The 17,628-nt window shown below is 46.1% G+C and overlaps 6 protein-coding genes across 6 annotated transcripts; 2 read left to right on the top strand and 4 right to left on the bottom strand.

Annotated features, from left to right (window-relative positions):
* Window positions 1–1,577: 1,577 nt before the first annotated feature.
* On the bottom strand, window positions 1,578–2,371 carry TGAM01_v203593 (hypothetical protein; the record flags this gene model as incomplete). Its single annotated transcript, XM_024549239.1, has 3 exons — window positions 1,578–1,665; window positions 1,770–2,078; window positions 2,148–2,371. The coding sequence occupies 3 exons, from the start codon at window positions 2,369–2,371 to the stop codon at window positions 1,578–1,580; spliced, it is 621 nt and encodes a 206-aa protein (XP_024406077.1).
* A 3,914-nt stretch (window positions 2,372–6,285) lies between these two features.
* Window positions 6,286–9,941, bottom strand: TGAM01_v203592 (GMC oxidoreductase; the record flags this gene model as incomplete). Its single annotated transcript, XM_024549238.1, has 2 exons — window positions 6,286–7,998; window positions 8,634–9,941. The coding sequence occupies 2 exons, from the start codon at window positions 9,939–9,941 to the stop codon at window positions 6,286–6,288; spliced, it is 3,021 nt and encodes a 1,006-aa protein (XP_024406076.1).
* Window positions 9,942–11,523: 1,582 nt separating this feature from the next.
* On the top strand, window positions 11,524–13,458 carry TGAM01_v203590 (hypothetical protein; the record flags this gene model as incomplete). The annotated part of the gene is made up of 1 exon (XM_018808515.2): window positions 11,524–13,458. The coding sequence occupies one exon, from the start codon at window positions 11,524–11,526 to the stop codon at window positions 13,456–13,458; it is 1,935 nt and encodes a 644-aa protein (XP_018658296.2).
* Window positions 13,459–13,518: 60 nt separating this feature from the next.
* Window positions 13,519–14,406, bottom strand: TGAM01_v203591 (hypothetical protein; the record flags this gene model as incomplete). The annotated part of the gene is made up of 1 exon (XM_018808514.1): window positions 13,519–14,406. One exon carries the CDS (start codon window positions 14,404–14,406, stop codon window positions 13,519–13,521), a length of 888 nt encoding a protein of 295 aa, XP_018658295.1.
* Window positions 14,407–14,974: 568 nt separating this feature from the next.
* On the bottom strand, window positions 14,975–15,460 carry TGAM01_v203589 (hypothetical protein; the record flags this gene model as incomplete). The annotated part of the gene is made up of 1 exon (XM_018808513.1): window positions 14,975–15,460. One exon carries the CDS (start codon window positions 15,458–15,460, stop codon window positions 14,975–14,977), a length of 486 nt encoding a protein of 161 aa, XP_018658294.1.
* Window positions 15,461–16,554: 1,094 nt separating this feature from the next.
* Window positions 16,555–16,837, top strand: TGAM01_v203588 (hypothetical protein; the record flags this gene model as incomplete). Its single annotated transcript, XM_024549237.1, has 2 exons — window positions 16,555–16,746; window positions 16,799–16,837. 2 exons carry the CDS (start codon window positions 16,555–16,557, stop codon window positions 16,835–16,837), a joined length of 231 nt encoding a protein of 76 aa, XP_024406075.1.
* Window positions 16,838–17,628: the final 791 nt, after the last annotated feature.

Below are 17,628 nucleotides of genomic sequence, written 5' to 3'. Positions count from 1 at the left end.
ATTGGATACCGGATATATAGTGGGAAAATGCGTGTATAATGCAGTTAAAGACAAGCCGTACTTGACAGCATCACGTCGATGGCGTCAGGTCGGGTTTTCCTTAAAATAAGAAGTATGAGCACTACACAGAACTAAAGTTACAAATTATCTTAGATTTGCTAACTCAATCAAATTCTTTGTCTAATACATAGCCAAATGAAAGTATAGTCTACCGTTTGTCAGATTCCTACTAGTATAGTCCCATCCCAGTCTTAGCAAGAGAAAAGGCCGCGGGGAGTTGAGTAGAATGAAGAACAAAGTTGTAAAAAACCTCTTATAAACAAAAAGATCGTGCTTCTAGAGCTTACGAGTTGGATGAAATTTCCATAGAGCTTATATTTAATGGCCGGGGGTGTTTACATTTTAGTTTCGCAGAACTTGAGATACGCGCGAGCTGTGAGACCTTAGGGCTTGACTGTACATCGTGGGTTAAAGCTTGGCTCAGTTCGTGTGTTACAACATCAGCCCAAAATAATTTCTACTACCGAGAGCACCCGTTGTGACGTTTTGGGAAACTAAACAAGATAGCTAAGAGCAAACTGGCATAAGTTGCTATGATTCGAGTGAATGGATGAGAGCAAGGCCTTCCATACCAATCTGACCTGGGCTAGTATATTGTCTCATCAATATGCACATCCAAATTCTATACCTGTGACCGCAGCTTTTGAAACCTCAGTGCTTCTGTTCTTGTAGCCATTAAGATCTTCCCCTAATTCTAAGATTTGAAAGTATTACTGTATATTCACTCAGCTATTTATTAAGTGTATTACGTAACGTCAATGATGTTTCTATATCGCTTAATTTGAAATCTTGGGAAACCATTAAAAAGCAAGTAATCTCTTGTCTAATACATGGTAGAGTTGGCCACTATTATGTTACTTGTAAATGCTGCAATTTCCGCTGTGTAATATGCTTCCCTCATGCAATCTCTAAAGTGATATGTACAAGAGCTCAATCTAGTCTGTTATAATGGGTGGCGTTGATGTAGTTGCAGCCAAGGGCGGAGGGAATGCTGGAGCTGTTGTAGTATATAACCCCTGTTGCTCGCAAGAGCAGACTGTAAATGGCATAATATTAGCGAGAGCAGCTACAACGAGAATGGTGGTCATTGAGAGTGGAACAACAGCAGATCAAAAGCCTGGCTGAAAGTGAAGCGAACGAAGAAGAAATAAAACGTACAAGCAGAGATAGAATTCAATACAACAATTGCACCTTCGAACCCACAGTTACCGATGATGCAATTAGTTCCTGCACCTTGAATAACCGCCTGGTTTTGACATTGGCAGATATTATCATTTGCTCCACACCTCGCTTGCGTCACGGCGGCGGAGCTGAGACACGAGCTTGCACATATAGGAATTGCACTGCGAGTGGCGTCGCATGATACTGGGTAGGTCGTTATAGTCGTATAAGACACAGAAGTCGTCGTGATGCCAGGGGGGGTGGATGTGAGGCTGGGGACAGAGGAGGTCGGGATGGAGCTTAGGGAGCTAGAGCTAGAGCTAGGGCTTCTTTCGAGCACGGTAGTCTCTGATGTACTATGTGAATGAAAAGTCAGCAAGGTCGAGATCGATGTGGCGAATCGCGCGCTCCAGTGCGGCAGCGGAGCCACGTATCAGGATAAATCTAAACATATACATACATAGTAACAATGACGGTGGCCGTCGATCTAGGTTGGGCAGTCTAGTCAGGAAAAGTTCTTTAGTCCAAGCCGAAGATATTGAACTCACATTTCGGTTCTCCAAAGGGTCTGTGACGTCTTTGTAACAGCCGGGGCAGTGACAGTAGATGTAAAAGTCGAAGCGGTGGCAAGATAGCTTCCTGAAAAGCACGAGCACCCATGCGATGCGGACGATGGCTGAGGGTTCAACGCACGGATGCAATTTGGTGCCGGGCAGGCTTTCCTTTTCTCTCTCTTTTCCGGGGGCGAGGAGGTTAGTGTCTCGACTGCGATCGGGGTCGGGGTGACCGTTAGGAGCTCGATGGATGTTTCAGTCAATGTTTCGACATCTGTAGTCACATGTGTGGCAGTGACGAAGCTTCAATGCACTGTTAACTTCGATCGGCGTGTGGTAAGATATTGTCGGGCGGGGGGCTAGCAAGCGTACGAGGTGGGTGTGACTGTGACAGTCACAGTTGGTAGGGAGATTAACACGTTCACCGAAGAACTGCAGAAAGGAATTGCGATACTGGGGCTAGCGATGAGGCACCGAAGAAAGTTGTCGTGGGCGCAGTCGTTCCGGGAATCGATACCTTCACCCAGGTGAATACCAGGCGCAGCCGAGACGGTTGTGGCGCTGAGCGCTAGGAGGGAGAGATGTTGATGCTTCATGGGCGGTTATTGTGTAAGCCAAATCCTTAGACTACTGGGATTCTTGGTCAATAGATTGCATCTTTAAGGAAGTCAATGAGATGATAACCGAAAGGGCAGCATCTCTCTCTTTAAACTACTCGCTGCAAATATGTTGGCCCTAGTAAATGGTTGTAGCTATGCATCGGATCCCTGTTCGACTTCTCCCCTGGGCTTTCTGCAGTTGGTTGCCCACCAGATAACCTTTTCACAGCCGCCAGCACTTGGGTGATCGAACACTTCAGAAGACTTTCAACCGGGATACTCAAGATGATTACAACGAGGCAAATCTAGGTCGTTCAATCAAGCATCCGGTAGATATGCTGCTGTAAAGGAAAGTTCAGGCGGTATGCGTAAGCTGTTGTACTCGACATCTATGATTCACTAGGCGTTGGGTCATTATAAAATGAAAATCCACAAAACCTTCAGCTGGCTCCGTGCATCTGCACTATTGGTTTGGCAGCTCCATCGTTCCAGGGGTATAACGCTGGCACTAGCCCTAAACTGGAGTCCTAATTACACGCTTTGGACACTATTGACTCTAATTCAGCTAAGGTCCTGACTCGGAGCGAACCGAATCCGGGCTGGGCATTGCGAAAGTTTCTGATAGGAACAAAACGACCGTCTGTGGAAGATCATGATCTGTGCCCAGTAAGAATCAAGTTGATCCGCCCTTTCTCAGGCTTTGGATTCATTAAAAACGACTACAAAATCTCGGAACTGGCTGATAATGACATTAGCTCTAGCAGTTGAGATGAACGAAGCGGAAACGAAGTAGAGATAAGAGGACGTCAAAAGACAATAAGCGCGCCGATAGAATATAAGAGAGAGTCAATTAGCTCCTAAACGTTCCGATATAAACGTTGATCTCGGGCTTGCCAACACATAATAGCATTTTGTAGCACAGTCTTTCGCTCGATAACAATAATACATATTACCGATAGGCGCCTAAGCGGGAAATAGAAAGTGTTAGATACTCAAATCAGTTGCGACAAATTTCGAAAGCAAGACATATCATCAAGTAATAGAACCGATAGTACCAAAAGGCATAGATCTCATGAACTTCCTAGCGGATTCTTTTATTGTTCAAAAGTTAATTCAAGAGATACATCATCTGTGAAGAATGAAGCGAGCAAATAATGTAGGAATCTAGATGTATGCGTCAGGACTCATCTTCAAATGGCCTTATGAGCTGGTAGGGGGCCAGCATTTGCTTTGGAACATGAACCAAATAGTCCTACCTTGAACATCATAGATCGCAAACTCAGAGCTCATCTTTAGACGCATCTCTTGCTGTAGGTGTCTCTGGCAGCTTAAATCCACCTTTCCATTGTGTTCTAAATATAGCTGACGGGTCGTATTTATCCCTTATTCTGAGCATTCTAGCCAAGTCTTCTGGCGTCAGAGACTGCTCGTACACGGGCTGATCCTTGTTCGCGTAGTTAAGGTAGGTGAAATTGACTAGCATATCGAGATTACGAGCTTCATTTTTTACCAATTCACCTAGTCTGTTGGTGGCGTCTTTCATTCTCTTATCGTCCGCCGGATCTTCCCAATTCGTCATAATAAGAACCACTGTATTTTTGACGTCAGTTTCTCTGCAACTCCATGGCTATTCCACACTGCCAGATATGGAAAAAACCCACGTGTTAGGTCCTCACCAGATTCCTTCATGGTTTTGTATACTGGAGACCCGCTATTTCCCTCTATAAACCTTCTCGGAAATGCCTGGAGGCCCAGTATCGTTGAAAATCCTGGTGCGTTTTCAAGAGGTGCAAATACATCGGCTGCTATTTTGCCAAAGTCAAGAAACAACTTAATGTTGACTTTGATCGTCAAAGTGAACCAGGCTGTGCGAGATGGCGTCTGGAGCAGCGAGTCTATGGGGTCTTGGATGACTTCATTTCTGTGGCCAATTTTTTCGTTGTAGATGACAGGCTCAACAGGTGACATGGGTTTCACTGGTCGACCTGCACTATTTACCACGCAAGTCATGACCATATTCTTACCCATACTTTTAAGGTGGCCTACCGATATGAAGAGGTCAGTGTTGTTATTTCTGTGGGAATACTCTTCATAAGCGGGGAATATTTCGGTTCTCGTTTGTTCTGTGGACGGATACAGTCCGACTGCTCCCCAGATTTCTGTTGAAGCATCTGCATTCATATCGAAACGCGTTATAATGCCATAGTTGGTGCCAGCGAGCTTGAGGGCCCAGAAAAGATCCGAGTGCGAATCTGCATTAGCCTCCACGATGGCTCCGTCAGAGAGCACAACTTCGTAGTTGAAGACGCTGTTGGCACCAAATCCCGGAGTTGTAGATGTAAACGGATAACCACCTAGCGATGATAAGTTAGCACACGGAATTCGGTATTTGCTCTTCCATCTCACCTCCAGCCAGAAACCCGCCAACGCCGACGTCGCTCATTCGTGCCCCAGGGACAGTGAGATTGCGGGCATCCATGGCCTTGTATACACTGATCCACGTAGATCCTGGCCCCAGGGACACAGTCTGATGTTCGACTGATATATCGATCGTATTCATGTCCCTCAAGTCAAAGACGAAGCCATCACCAGTATTCGACGCCTCCGCCCATGCCATGTGCCCTCCGGAAGCAACGGCAAATTGGCAGTGGTGTAATGTCGCAATTCTAATGATCTGGGAAATATCCTCAGCAGATTTGGGTTTGACATAGCAAGAGGGAGAGTAGTCATGCTGCTGCCGTGAGTAATAGGTAGAGAGTCTGTCGTTGTAGTCATTACTCCCTGGACCGTGGACGATGGAGGCAAAATCGGTACGGATGGCGTTGCACTACGCAAAACAATGCTCAGCATTTGTTTTAGATACTGCTGTGAAGAAAAAGAGAGACGGGGGCAGCCGTCGGCGGTTTTTGATAGCCTTACACATTCTTGTGACGTTAAGGTACTCTTGGCATTGTGCTGTTGCGTCGACGCCTCGCTGCCGGCCAAGAGGAATAACAAGGTGATGCGATTGAAAAGAGGCATGGTACTTCGACGTAAATATACTGTCTTGAAAACAATGATGGCATACTTTAGGGGATAACGTTTGAACAAAGCCCTACCGGTTTTCTCGTTTTTATATTAGGGATGCAGTAGCCGTATGTCAGCGGCTAAACTCAGCAATCGCCCAATATCAAATCGTAAATCAATGTTGACACACAACCTTGCTACTACGGACGGTTTAGCTCTGTGCTCGATTTAAAGCAGTGTGTATTTGACACGCAAAGATTGTATTCTGGGGACTCGCCGATTAACACAACGATGTCTATCAAAATTAGAGTTTCCAGTTAGGACTACATAAGAACTTAGTTGTGCATTGTAAGCATGGCTATTGATATCCGAGGCCAATTGCGAGTGTTAGAATACATGAAAGACCCATTTAAATACCATGTAAGCTCACGGCTTTAACTCCATATTCTAATACTTTAGTCCCAGACACAGTTGGCTAACTAGATTGTGCGGATATACCGACCAACCAGGACACTCTCTCAACCACTGGGGTTATAGGCTAATATTTGGTTCTGTGATGTGAAACAGTTACCAAGCAGACTGTATTAAAAGCATCAGACACAGGATTGAGGCTAAATAGCTATCTATGATAAGAGTGTAACTTGCATCTCATTGGGTTATGATATCACTCATATGCAATCCAGGAAAATTCCCGCTTTCATATTCGGACGCGACTACAGAAAAGAAGTTTCTATTCATGAAGATTGGTTGTGAGGTAATTTGTTGTGTCGCAGAGCTTTTTCAAAATCTCTATTGGTTTAAGTCAACCGCTGATTTCGTCGCAAATTTCACGAATCGAATTTTCACGAAGAGATCAAAACGGGTCTCCCGATGATAGCAGGCAATACTGACGTAATTGATAAAGGCTATGAGTCTTGAATAATCATGCGAGCTGCACGCTCAGCGATACCATATACGGCTGTTTGGATATGTGCGGACGGAAGAACGGGGATGATGCTTGCGTCCACAACACGTAGATTAGTAGTCCCGTAAACTATGAGTTCTGGGCTTACCACTCCACCGTCTCTCTGAGGAAGCATGGCGCATGTTCCAACAGGATGATATATGGATAGGGTGGTGTTGAGAACATATTGACGCCAGTCCTCGTCCGTCTGGACAGCCCCGCCTGGTTCATATTCCGTCACCCATGCTGAAGAGAGCGGCGCAGAATTTGCAATCTTGCGGCAGTATTTGGCAGCCTCAATAGCGGCCTGCACATCGTACTCGTTGGATAAATACTGTGGGTCAATTTGCGGTGTAGCATCGATGTCCATAGAGGTGATGTGAATGGTGCCGCGGCTGAGAGGATGCATCACGACACCAATAAGAGTGAAGAAGCCCTTTCCATACAGAGAGGAGCCGTTAGCGGGGTAGCCCTTTACTCCCGTGTAGCCATCTGAGAAGATTATTTCCACCTGCGGCGACAGAAGTGACCCAATATACTGTAGTTTTCTCTTATCGACAATAGAGCCGAGCGAAAGCACCACATGTTGTGCGAGAGAGTTGAGTTTGGTAGCTAGACTGCCCACCACCTGATGCCAGTTTAGATAGCCGTATCCACTTCCGGTGTAATCATACAAAGAGGGCTGCTTTGCACGCCATAATGCAAGCTGTGCGGCTGCATACGTGGCATTGTACTTAAGTATGTCAAACGAAGTGAAGTTATCCTTCAGTTGATAAGATGCTTGGTATCGAACGTGGTCCTGCAAGTTCTCCCCCACGCCATCGAGGTCAATAATCTGGTCTACACCTGCCTTCAAGAGTACCGCCTTGTTTCCAATGCCGGACAGCTCTAGCAGGCCTGGACTTTGGATTGTGCCACAGGATAGAATGACCTCTCTCGTAGCCTGGATAACGGTGCCATCCTGTAGCGTAACACCAATTGCAGTATAAGAACTTTGGCCCTTGCGTAAGTTCACCTTGGCCACGCGCGCCCCTAGTAGCAAATGGAGATTCTTTCCTGCTGCTGGGATATAAGAGTTCGCAGCGTAAGATCTCGCCCATGTTCGCGGGTCGACGTTGCTAGGCTGGTTCATATACCCGATAGGATTCCCGCCCAAAGAATTGAGGTTATGCGGAATCCCCAAATCAGCCATTGATTGCAGCCACAGGTCCTGTTGCGCGGGTATTACCCTGTTTATCACCGTGTGGATAGGTCCGCTAGTACCAACTCCTTGGTCGCCATAGCTAGACGTATTGATACCTGTAAAAGTCTCCACCATCTCCATTGCAGTAATCATGTTCTCCCAGTTCCAGGACGGATTTCCGAGTCGCTCCCAGCCATCGTACTCCTCAGAAGAAGATCGATCCCACGTCATCAAGTTCAATGCCGAGCTTCCACCAAGCACTTTGCCTCTGTTGGCTCCAAGAACTCGGCCGTTGAGTGCGTTTTGGGGCACGGTAGTGAAGTTCCAATCGTAAATTGTGCCCAGTGTCGACCCCTTCATGCCAGGAATATTGATGCGATCTTCATCCAACGCTTCAGGGCCGGCCTCGATCAACAGGATGCTTTTGTTTGGCAAGCCTTGGCTTAGCCTCGTCGCCAGAGCTGAGCCGGCAGTGCCACCTCCTACAACCACCTGCGACAAACTATTAGCGGCTACGATTCTGATACACGGCGAATTATTGATGATATAGAACGCACATAGTCGTAAACTTGAAGCTGGGCGGGATGGGAGCTAACAGAGGCCACTGGAATGACCACGGCTGTTACGAGCCAGGTTATCAGGATTGATCGCCTCATGCTATAGATACTCTTAATAAACAAGATTAAGGTATGTTTAGGTTCTAGTCGAATTTAAAAGAGAAAGAAGAGAAAGGGGAGCGATAACATTTCAAGCACTGGCGCAGATATACGGAGCTCTTGAAGACCAGCTTCAATGAACAGTAGCAATGTGTACATTCTTCATTTAACCCGCACTCTTTTAATTGCACAATCCCAATCAATCACTACACCGCTTTTGCATCATTTTAGACAACGCAAAAAGGAATCCGGTATATTGCCTAAATGCGCCATGAAGAATCGACCAATAGCGCTTGGCCCTGTCAAGGCATGCCAACTCCGCATATATATACCTAGCTCTACTGGTTATTCACCTGTATTATCCTTGCTAAGCCGAGACAGTAGCACATGTGCAAGCTGGTCTAGCCCATTTATCACAGCCACCATTTCTTCGTCACTCAAACCTGGATGAATTGAGCATATCCTGAGTACCAAAACTTCTCGTATTCTCGTCGTCAAAGGCGCTGCCACGTTATTCTCGATTGCTTTTTGTGAAATCTTCATATTCAAACCATCTAGACTTGCAGCAGGAACATGGGGAGGATGAAACCGGAAACAAATGATACCCATCTGTGCTGGAGACAGTATGTCCCAGTCTTTTAGGCGCTCTAGTGACGATTGTGCTATCTCCGCCAATTCGAACCCTCGATTGATAGCTTTGTCGATTGCATCCAACCCTAGGAGTTGGAAGGAAAACCACAACTTCATTGCTCTTGCCGGCCGCGTAAGTTCGGGTCCATAGTTCCAGAAATTTGGTAGCGACTCAGCCGTCTCGGCGGCGTCCTGGGTGTATTCTGCAGTCGTCCCAAAGCTTTCCGTCAGAAATTTGCGATGTCGTACGAGAACCATCCCACAGCCATATGTTTGGAAGAGCCACTTATGAGCATCCCAAGAGATGCTATCACAGAGCTCAACACCATTAAGAATGGCGCGGCGTGCCTGGCAAAGTAGGGCAGATGCACCGTACGCACCATCAGCATGAAGCCATAAGTTTTGTTCTCTGGAGATGGCCGCGAGCTCTGTAAATGGATCAACGGTGCCAGTGTTTGTAGTTCCAGCGTTGCCAACGATGAGGAATGGGATTCTGCCCGCAGCTTTGTCTTGTTCAATAGCTGACCTTAGCAACGTCGTGTCAATGCGCATGCTGTCATCGCAGGCGACTTTGCGGATCTGAGCAGGGTAAAATCCAAGAATGGCCAACCCTTTGGCCAGCGATGAATGCGTTTGACTAGAAGTGTATGCGACAGCCTTGTTTCTTTCTTCCAGTGAGAGTTTCTGGTCCCGTGCTAACATGAGTGCGGACAGATTAGCCATTGAGCCGCCGGAAACAAAACACCCTCCAGCTGTCTCAGGATATCCGATTATGTCCCTAGTCAACCACGATAAAAAGTGTTTTTCGATGGCACTAGGTCCGGAACTTTGGAACCAGCTGCCGGCATGCGTGTTATAAGCCGAGTTGAGGACTTCGCCTAACCAGGACAGATCAGATGCTGGCGATGGGATGAAGCCAAAGAATTTTGGATGGTCCATGCGGACCCGATAACCAAAGATTGTCTCTGCATTCGAAAGAGTGGTGTCAATTGAGGCTGGAAACTGAGGCGGTCTTGCGATATTCCCTATATCTCTCTCTTTATCCCAAGGGATTACTTTAACAATCGGCTGCGACGGTATGTTTTGTCTTTCCAGCACACAGTGGTCCAGCACTTTTTGTGCCAGTTCGGTGAAACTGCGCTCCGACATGGTTGCGTGCCGCCAAGGTAGATGCGTGTAATTGGATAGCGCTGGCACTAATTTACCTAGGCAATCTTCCTCTTTGCGATATTTCTTTGAGCCGTTTCATTTTTTGGACTGGCATTGATGTATTTAACAACTTCGTTGAGTCATACAGACGGATAACGTCGGTCACAGCTTGCCCGGTGTCGACCATCAAGGCGGTACCGGCGACAGGCTAGCGACTTAAAGTAAGCCTTCCGAACCCCAAATTGGAGATCTTATTGGAGTGCGCTCCACATACCCTACGCTATTCTCTGCCCGCGAAACGCTCAAGTCAATCAAGCATTGAGGATCCGATAGGAGCATGTATGCTATAGCGTGTAAATTATGTGCCCATTTATCAAGAAAATGACATATGGCATCACTTGACTCTAAACGTAGGTATGCATCCCCGTACTAAATCGGCCACGAAGCTATAACTCCAGGAATGCGAATAATCATGCTTCGTTATGATGACTCTCATGTGTATATTTGTGAGATTTAATTCATAGTTATAACTCTAGGAATGTCTGAAAGAGCGCGTTTGTTTGACGTTATGATGCCTCTCGACAGTAAGTAGTGTTAGTGGTATGCAACTGAGCTGGATCGCGCGTAGCTAAACTCCGAAGCAACTTTGCGGAGTTTTATGAGTAAGACGCCGTTGTGGTACCAAGTGGGCATGGCAGATGCCATGGATAACCTCCAAATTGGAGTAGTGAGCCTTAACTAGCATCTTTAACAAGTTTAGTGAGTCTTAGGCCTTGATTGGCACGCTTTGCAAAGGAAATCTAGGAGCTACATGCACTTTAAGCCGTACGCATACACGCACTGGTTCTATCCACGTCTTTTAAATCTCTGCATTGCCCCAAATTTCCCCAAGTTTCCCCCACATCCTACATCTTTTTTCTTAGGTTGCTTGCAGCACTATGCCAAAGAGCCGGCAAGCACCCCCAAAGTCATACCAATGCCACCGGTGCAGTCGATTGTTTTCAAGGTCCGAACACCTCCAGAGGCATGAAAGATCGCGTGGGTGCCAATGTAACCCCTCCAGCACACAAACTCGTATTGATAAAAGTCTGCAGACACCAAAGAGAAGCCATTTCGATGCGCACAATGCCCAAAATCATTCACTCGAAAGTGAGACTTCGGTCATTGAAATTGAACAAGACGGTGCTAATATGGAATCAAAAGAGATTTGCTCTCTCGGCATGACCGCCTTTCCCACCGCTCGAAGACAGTATCAGACTCGTTGTCTGCGGATGCTCTTCCAATACCGTACTCTTCTCGGCACCCTTTGACATCAATTAATGGACTGTTGAACCCCCCAACAGACCATTCCAGCACACCGCCAGACTTGAATCAAACTTCAACAGTCCAAGATACTACTGGAAGCCTAAACACTCCGTTGGGTACAACCGATGATTTTCCTATAGCAACGGGCGTGTCAAAGTCATACGATGACAACATTTCTGCCCAAGACAACTATGAACATCAACAGCTCAGCTTTTCTCTCGAAAATAATGATGGCGAATACTTTCCGCTCGGACCTATAGACGATTTTACATCTTTTATGGACAGCGTCTCCGTTCCTACCCATCCATTTTCTCCGACTTACCAACCAGTCCCTTTACTTCTCCAAGTGCCTGGGCTCTTCGTACCCTGCTCCGAAGGAAATTTGCCGCCTAGTTCTTTGCCGGGCAATGAGGCACCGGGCGAACCAGTGCCTAAGAATTCCGCCACTGCCATGCCAACTACAGAGGATGCCAATTATTCTTTTTCCCAAGCCGTATCTCAGCTCCCTTTACTCCACCCAGAGGGCTATAAGCCAGCAGACTCAACTTCACATCTGAAAGGTCTCCATTTGCACATATCTGCAGACTGTCGGCAACGGATAATTAACGAGCTGGAAGATTTTTCCAATTGTATTGATGGAAAATTTACTCTACCATCAAGACACGTACTGGCTAGGTTTTTTGGGGGATATTTTAGCTCTTTCCATGATCACTTTCCCTTTCTCCACGTTCCGTCTCTTAGACCCGAGAATATCACGGCAGAGTTATTCATCGCCATCGCAGCAGTTGGAGCTCGATATACTCATGAGTTGAGCATAAGCATTGATCTATTTCATGTGGCAAAGGCCTTGGTGCTGGAACGTATTCGCAGGCGTAAAGCCACACGCCGTATCGCTGCCGATGGAAAGAGATTTCAACCACCACCTGCATCAAGCATGCAGTTAGAAGAAAGTAGCCGTCGACGAGATCCTAGCCTCCTCAGAGACAGGCAACAAAATGCTATTCAAACATTAGAAACAGTGCTTCTTTTGGTTGCGATCACAACTTGGTCTGAACCAGGATCCGCGTTAGATGCTCTGTCGATGCGCAGCATGTTGGATTGCCTCATCAGGGAAGAAGAGGAACTTCGTATGCACCAAGAACTATACGATGATTGGGAAAGCTGGATCCGTCATGAGAATATTAAGCGAATCCTCTTTGTTGCATTCTGCTTCCTGAATATGCATACCATCGTATTCGATCTCCCACCTCTTATGTGGGCAAACGAGTTAAATGCCGACCTCCCGAGCTGTGAAAAAGAGTGGAAGGCCCAGAGCGAAGAGGAGTGGGAATTTATACGCAAGTCTGTGGCTCAAACGGGCCCAAGTTTTCGAGATGCTTTCAGAGGGCTGTTTTGTGGCATCACGGAGACGCACGAGAGGCTAAAGATGAATCAACCGAGTTTCTCTTCATTGGGAGGATGTGCGCTAATACATGCTTTGATTCAACAAATTTGGCTCGTGCGAAATGTCCGACTTCCTCTTCAACGGCCTGAAGACCGCCTCTCAGCAGACCAGATGAGCGCTTTTGAGAACGCCCTTCGAACTTGGGCTATACATTGGGAACAGAATCAAGAGTCTTCAATGGATCCCTTGAGCCCCCATGGCCCAATTGCCTTCACCTCTACAGCTCTTATGAGGCTGGCCTACATTCGACTTAATATGAATTTGGGCCCCATACGCTATCTAAGTAGCTGGAATCCCCGATTGATCGCAGAGTCGCTTCATGCTAGTCCCTCAATTCAGCGAAGCGAGAGAATGACTCAGGCGGCCCTTCATTGTGCGCACGCCCTTAGCATTCCAGTTAAGTTAGGCCTTAGCTATATCGCCGAAACCCAAGTCAGGTTTTGGTCAAACCAGCATGCTTTATGCTCCCTGGAGTGTGCTTTATTGCTCTCAAAGTGGTTAGATTGCGTCACAGTGAAAGGCCCCAGCCCACCTTTGACACAAGCAGAGACACGGCTCCTGGAGTTTGTGGCTCAGCTAGTTGCGGAAACAGAATATAGGGTTGTCTCTGGGAAAACAAACGAGAGAAGTGTCTTCCTCAGTGTGCAGACAGTGCGTCTATGGGCACGATTGTACCAATCGAAGAGCGTGTGGGAGGTAGTTACTCTGATTGGCGCCTCGCTAAACGTATATGCGGATCTATTAGAACAGGACTACTTGCTGACTTAACGTCCAGCAGCTAGCGAATAAGATATTTATTCTATTGAAGCGTTGTCTTGCACCTGAAGCTCAATATGAGCCAACCCTCTCCTCGATTAGACCAGTAAATTTGATCATATCTTTTGAACATGGCTCCAACACCTCTTTTAATACAGGAATCCACCATTTTTCCATCCCAGAATTAAGCCCCACGGCTGTGGCATACTCAACATGTTCAGGAAAGAAACCGCTTAGTCCCCAGTCAATTATTCCTGTAATGGTACTGCCCTGCACAAGAATATTGCGTGGTGAAAGATCACCGTGGGTCAGGACAAATCTCCCAGACGAGGTGCGTCGCTGTTTCTCTAGTATCTTCTCCCATTTCTTATGCTGAAACACTCTTCCGTAGAGTCGATTGACACACCATTCATCAAATGACTTTTCATCTTCAAAGGGGCCACAGTATCTAGTAAAAGTGGTGTCGTACAAGTTACGAGTAGGTTGTTTGTTAATGCGGCCGATAAATGGCTGTGTTAGAGTGCGCATATGTCGTATTTGAGCGCGAAGCTGCTCTTTGATGGAAGTCTGATCATCCTGGGACATATCCCTCCAGACATCTACTAGGGGTATACCAGGAACTCGCTCGCTGACCATAACACGCGCGATAGGCTTTTTGGTAACAATGTCGTAGGTTCCAAATACTCGGGGAGCCAATACACCGTGCTCTGCCGCGTAACTCATCATTTCGCCCTGGGAGCGATCTAAGCCATCTGGGTCGCTGACCTTCAAGGCTAGCAGCTCGCCTTTAGAATTGGTGTGTTCGAGAACGCGGTTTCCCCAATAATTGTGAATCTCTTTTCCGAAAACCGCATCCAGGTATGAGAGTTTTGGGAACTTTGGGAGTATGTCGTTAATTTCTATTTTTTCCTTTCCTTTTATATCCTTTATCATGTCTGATGACTCCGTGGGCTTTTCCATGGTAGAAGACTGATTATGGATGAGTCTGCGGCCGTAGAAGAACGAATTGTAAGTAGTGCTTGTTGACACCTAAGCAGGTAGCTGCTGAATCGATCGGCGGTGCTGATATGCAAAGGAAAGGCAAGTTCAGATTATTTGCCTAATAGGCACGTGTATGGTAAATCACGCACGTGATCTCGGTTGGCCAGGTGCTCAAAAGAGAGAGACTCTACATTATCATGGAGTTTTTACCTGTTCGTAGATCAGTCAACTGTGGCAATCTCTCCTTGAAAATGAGAAGTCGCCAACTATTGACCAACGTGAAAAAGTTTTTTAATTTACCACTTGTAACTAAGCTCTTCTATTCTCCACAAAGTCTGGTATATGGAAGGCTTATAAAATAAGCGTCTGTAAGTTGGCAAATCTTGCTTCAATCTCTCTTTCAGCTAGCATGCATCCTAACTTGACTTAATGCTCATGATTCATGGGAAATCATGCTGTGCTAGCCGATGAAACTCTGTAAGAAGCAGGCACCTTGATTATCTGCTTAGATAAACGCAGAACACCAGCTTATAAAGCCAAGGCGTAATCATTTGGCCTCGGTGGCAATAAGGCCATTCTTCATAAGTATCGGGATGGCTTGCTCTTCTATCCATTCAGTACACTTAATCAAAGGTTGCCGTTTGTCTCCTGGTAGGTAGAAAGTAAGAGGATCCCAGCTTTTTACCGGCTCAGTTCTCATGGTCTTAGTGTTAAAAGCCTTCTGCTTCGGAGGTGGTTGAAGGGTTTCGAGAACAGCGTCCCATTGTGGTAGGAAATCTGCAGCTTTGGTGGATCCGATGAGTTCTTTTGAGAACAAAGTTGGTTCCATATCGGGATTATCGTATGGCGTCGACTCATAGTGCATGCCTGTGACAATATCGCCAGTTACATGAAACTTGACGCCACCACCTTTGCCATCTTCATTTGTCTGGACAAATACAACTGTATGGTATCGAGGGCTTGGCATGTCAGGATCTTGAATGGTAAGCGTGAGTTTCAGCTTATAAACAGGATACCATAGAGTACCCGACATTTTCGGAACCAAAAAATAGAGATATCAACGTAGCTGATCTTAGTCGACCGAGAACCGTAGTGACAATAAGGGACGCATTATGGCGGGAGAGCTAGTGATTTAAATAGGTCATCATTTGATAACAGGCGTAAAATCCTTCACAATTGATGTTGCTAAAAATGGACTCGGTTAATAATTACAAGACCTAAGCATAGCATCTTTACTATCTCCAGCATTGCGTAGCGGTAGTCGGCACTACTCCTTCTAATTTGACCAATACGTACGCAAATGTTTTCAATTTGCAACGTAATAACTAAATATAGAATTGGTAGTCTTACCAACATCACGTTACAGTCGCTAAATACAACCGCTTTACTAAAGGCCCTAGTAGTTCTGTATCAACAGCTCCCTTAACGCAATTGGCTGGCGATCATTCAGATGCGCAAAGCAATAACCCAGGCGCTTAAATGGGCCGCTTCCTGCCCGTATTTGTATTTTAGTTGGACCATTCTAGAATTGGACAATTTATTTTGTGCTCAAGCTTCTCTCAGTGCACTTTTCAACACCGCTTCCAATATTTGCATTTGAGTTGTTGGTCGTATGTGACAAGCATCGGCCCATACTATCTCCTCGTCTGACCTTAAAGCAGTAATATACTTTACTCTTCCATATCATCGGACATTATTGATCGCGTCACTGTTCGATCCCAACTCCCTTGGGGTTGCTCTCTTTGCCGCTTGTGTGTATTAACTGCCCTTGAGCCCAATCATACCTAAGCCTAGGAACGCAGGTATCTCCATCTTTTCGCTATATGGAGTCCGTGCCCGAGGAATTGGCAGACCCAACCTCGTGGTTGGAAATCTGGTCTTGATGGCGGCATCTGTCAGTCTCTGGCAGGCATCATGGAGTTCGTTGCGGGAAACATGGTTGGGTCCAGTTATTGCACTTCTTGACGTGGAAACTGATCTTGCCCAGTTCGGGGCTACGGTCTTTCCGTCCTACGCGGCTTTCGATTTATCATTTGCTATGGTATGGTTGCTTGGTCTGGCATTTTGCGGGCATATACCGACCCATCCACGAACGAGCTGACGGACAAGTTCAACCAAGTTTTGGCTATGTATCTCTTCGCATGGATGATCCTCACGTTCATTTATACTGTCGCCGCAGTCAGTTCGATCTGGGTCCGTGTGATAAATCTTGTCGTTCTAGATATCGAATTTCTCCTCCTGGCTTGCGTTAATATGGTAAATAACTCGAGCATACTTATTGGAGGGAATTGCTGGGCTTTATTGTCGCCTTTCTTTCGAGTAAGTCAACAATTCCCGTGGCTCTGTCAGCGTGCTGATCACAAGGGCCTAGCCTGGGCTGCCACCGCTGAGCTGTGGGATAGCGAGCTAACGTCCTTCCGTCTTCTTGTCTTCGAATCTGTTGATTCTAGGCAGTCGAGAGCGGTACGTGGCTGTGATTTATACATTCGTTATAAGTTTATATACAAGATCAAATGAAGCTCTAGACCAGATCTCTTTTCTAGCCTTCTTCCAGTTAAAAAGAATTATGTATAAATTTAATTGATTGCAAAGATTCGCCTCTGTCTCACACTATTGTCCTAAATGGGCATGTGTACAAGAATATCACTGGCGATGAGCAGCCAAGAAGGATTCCGAAACCGACCACATTGCCAGTTATGAATTCCGATGGATCATTTGACTGGAAGATTAAACAGGGAATAGTACAGCCAATCCTAACTTCGTTACGTTAATGAAGCAAAACTGAACCATGAGAGTAGAAACCCTGTACAGTTATATTCTGGAGAATAGATATATGTGGGGGTACTCTTCGATTGGATCATTTTTATTTTTTTTGGAGGGGGGGGGGGGAGGGGGGGAGGTTAGAGCAACTACTCCCAAAGGGCAAAAGTAATGACAAGAAATCAGGAGTTTTTGTTTATACGCAAAAAGAATCTAATTGAGCTTGTTTTCTATAGACTTTTCTCCTGTTATTTAAACCAATTCCTTCTACAGCGCAAATATCCGCAGGTTTAAATTGAGCATGAAAATTTATGTGTGTAGTTCTAACTTTATTTATTTTAACTGTTCACTCCAAACTGCGGCTGGGCCAATATTCTAAGTGAAAACTATTTGTAGGAAAAATGGTCAGGGCGTAGAACTGCTGTGCTTGTTATCCAGAAG

The sequence above is a fragment of the Trichoderma gamsii genome (genome assembly GCF_001481775.2).
Source record: "Trichoderma gamsii strain T6085 chromosome Unknown Scaffold_9.2, whole genome shotgun sequence".
Lineage (NCBI taxonomy): Eukaryota > Fungi > Ascomycota > Sordariomycetes > Hypocreales > Hypocreaceae > Trichoderma > Trichoderma gamsii.
This window is presented reverse-complemented; position numbering and strand designations above follow the sequence as displayed.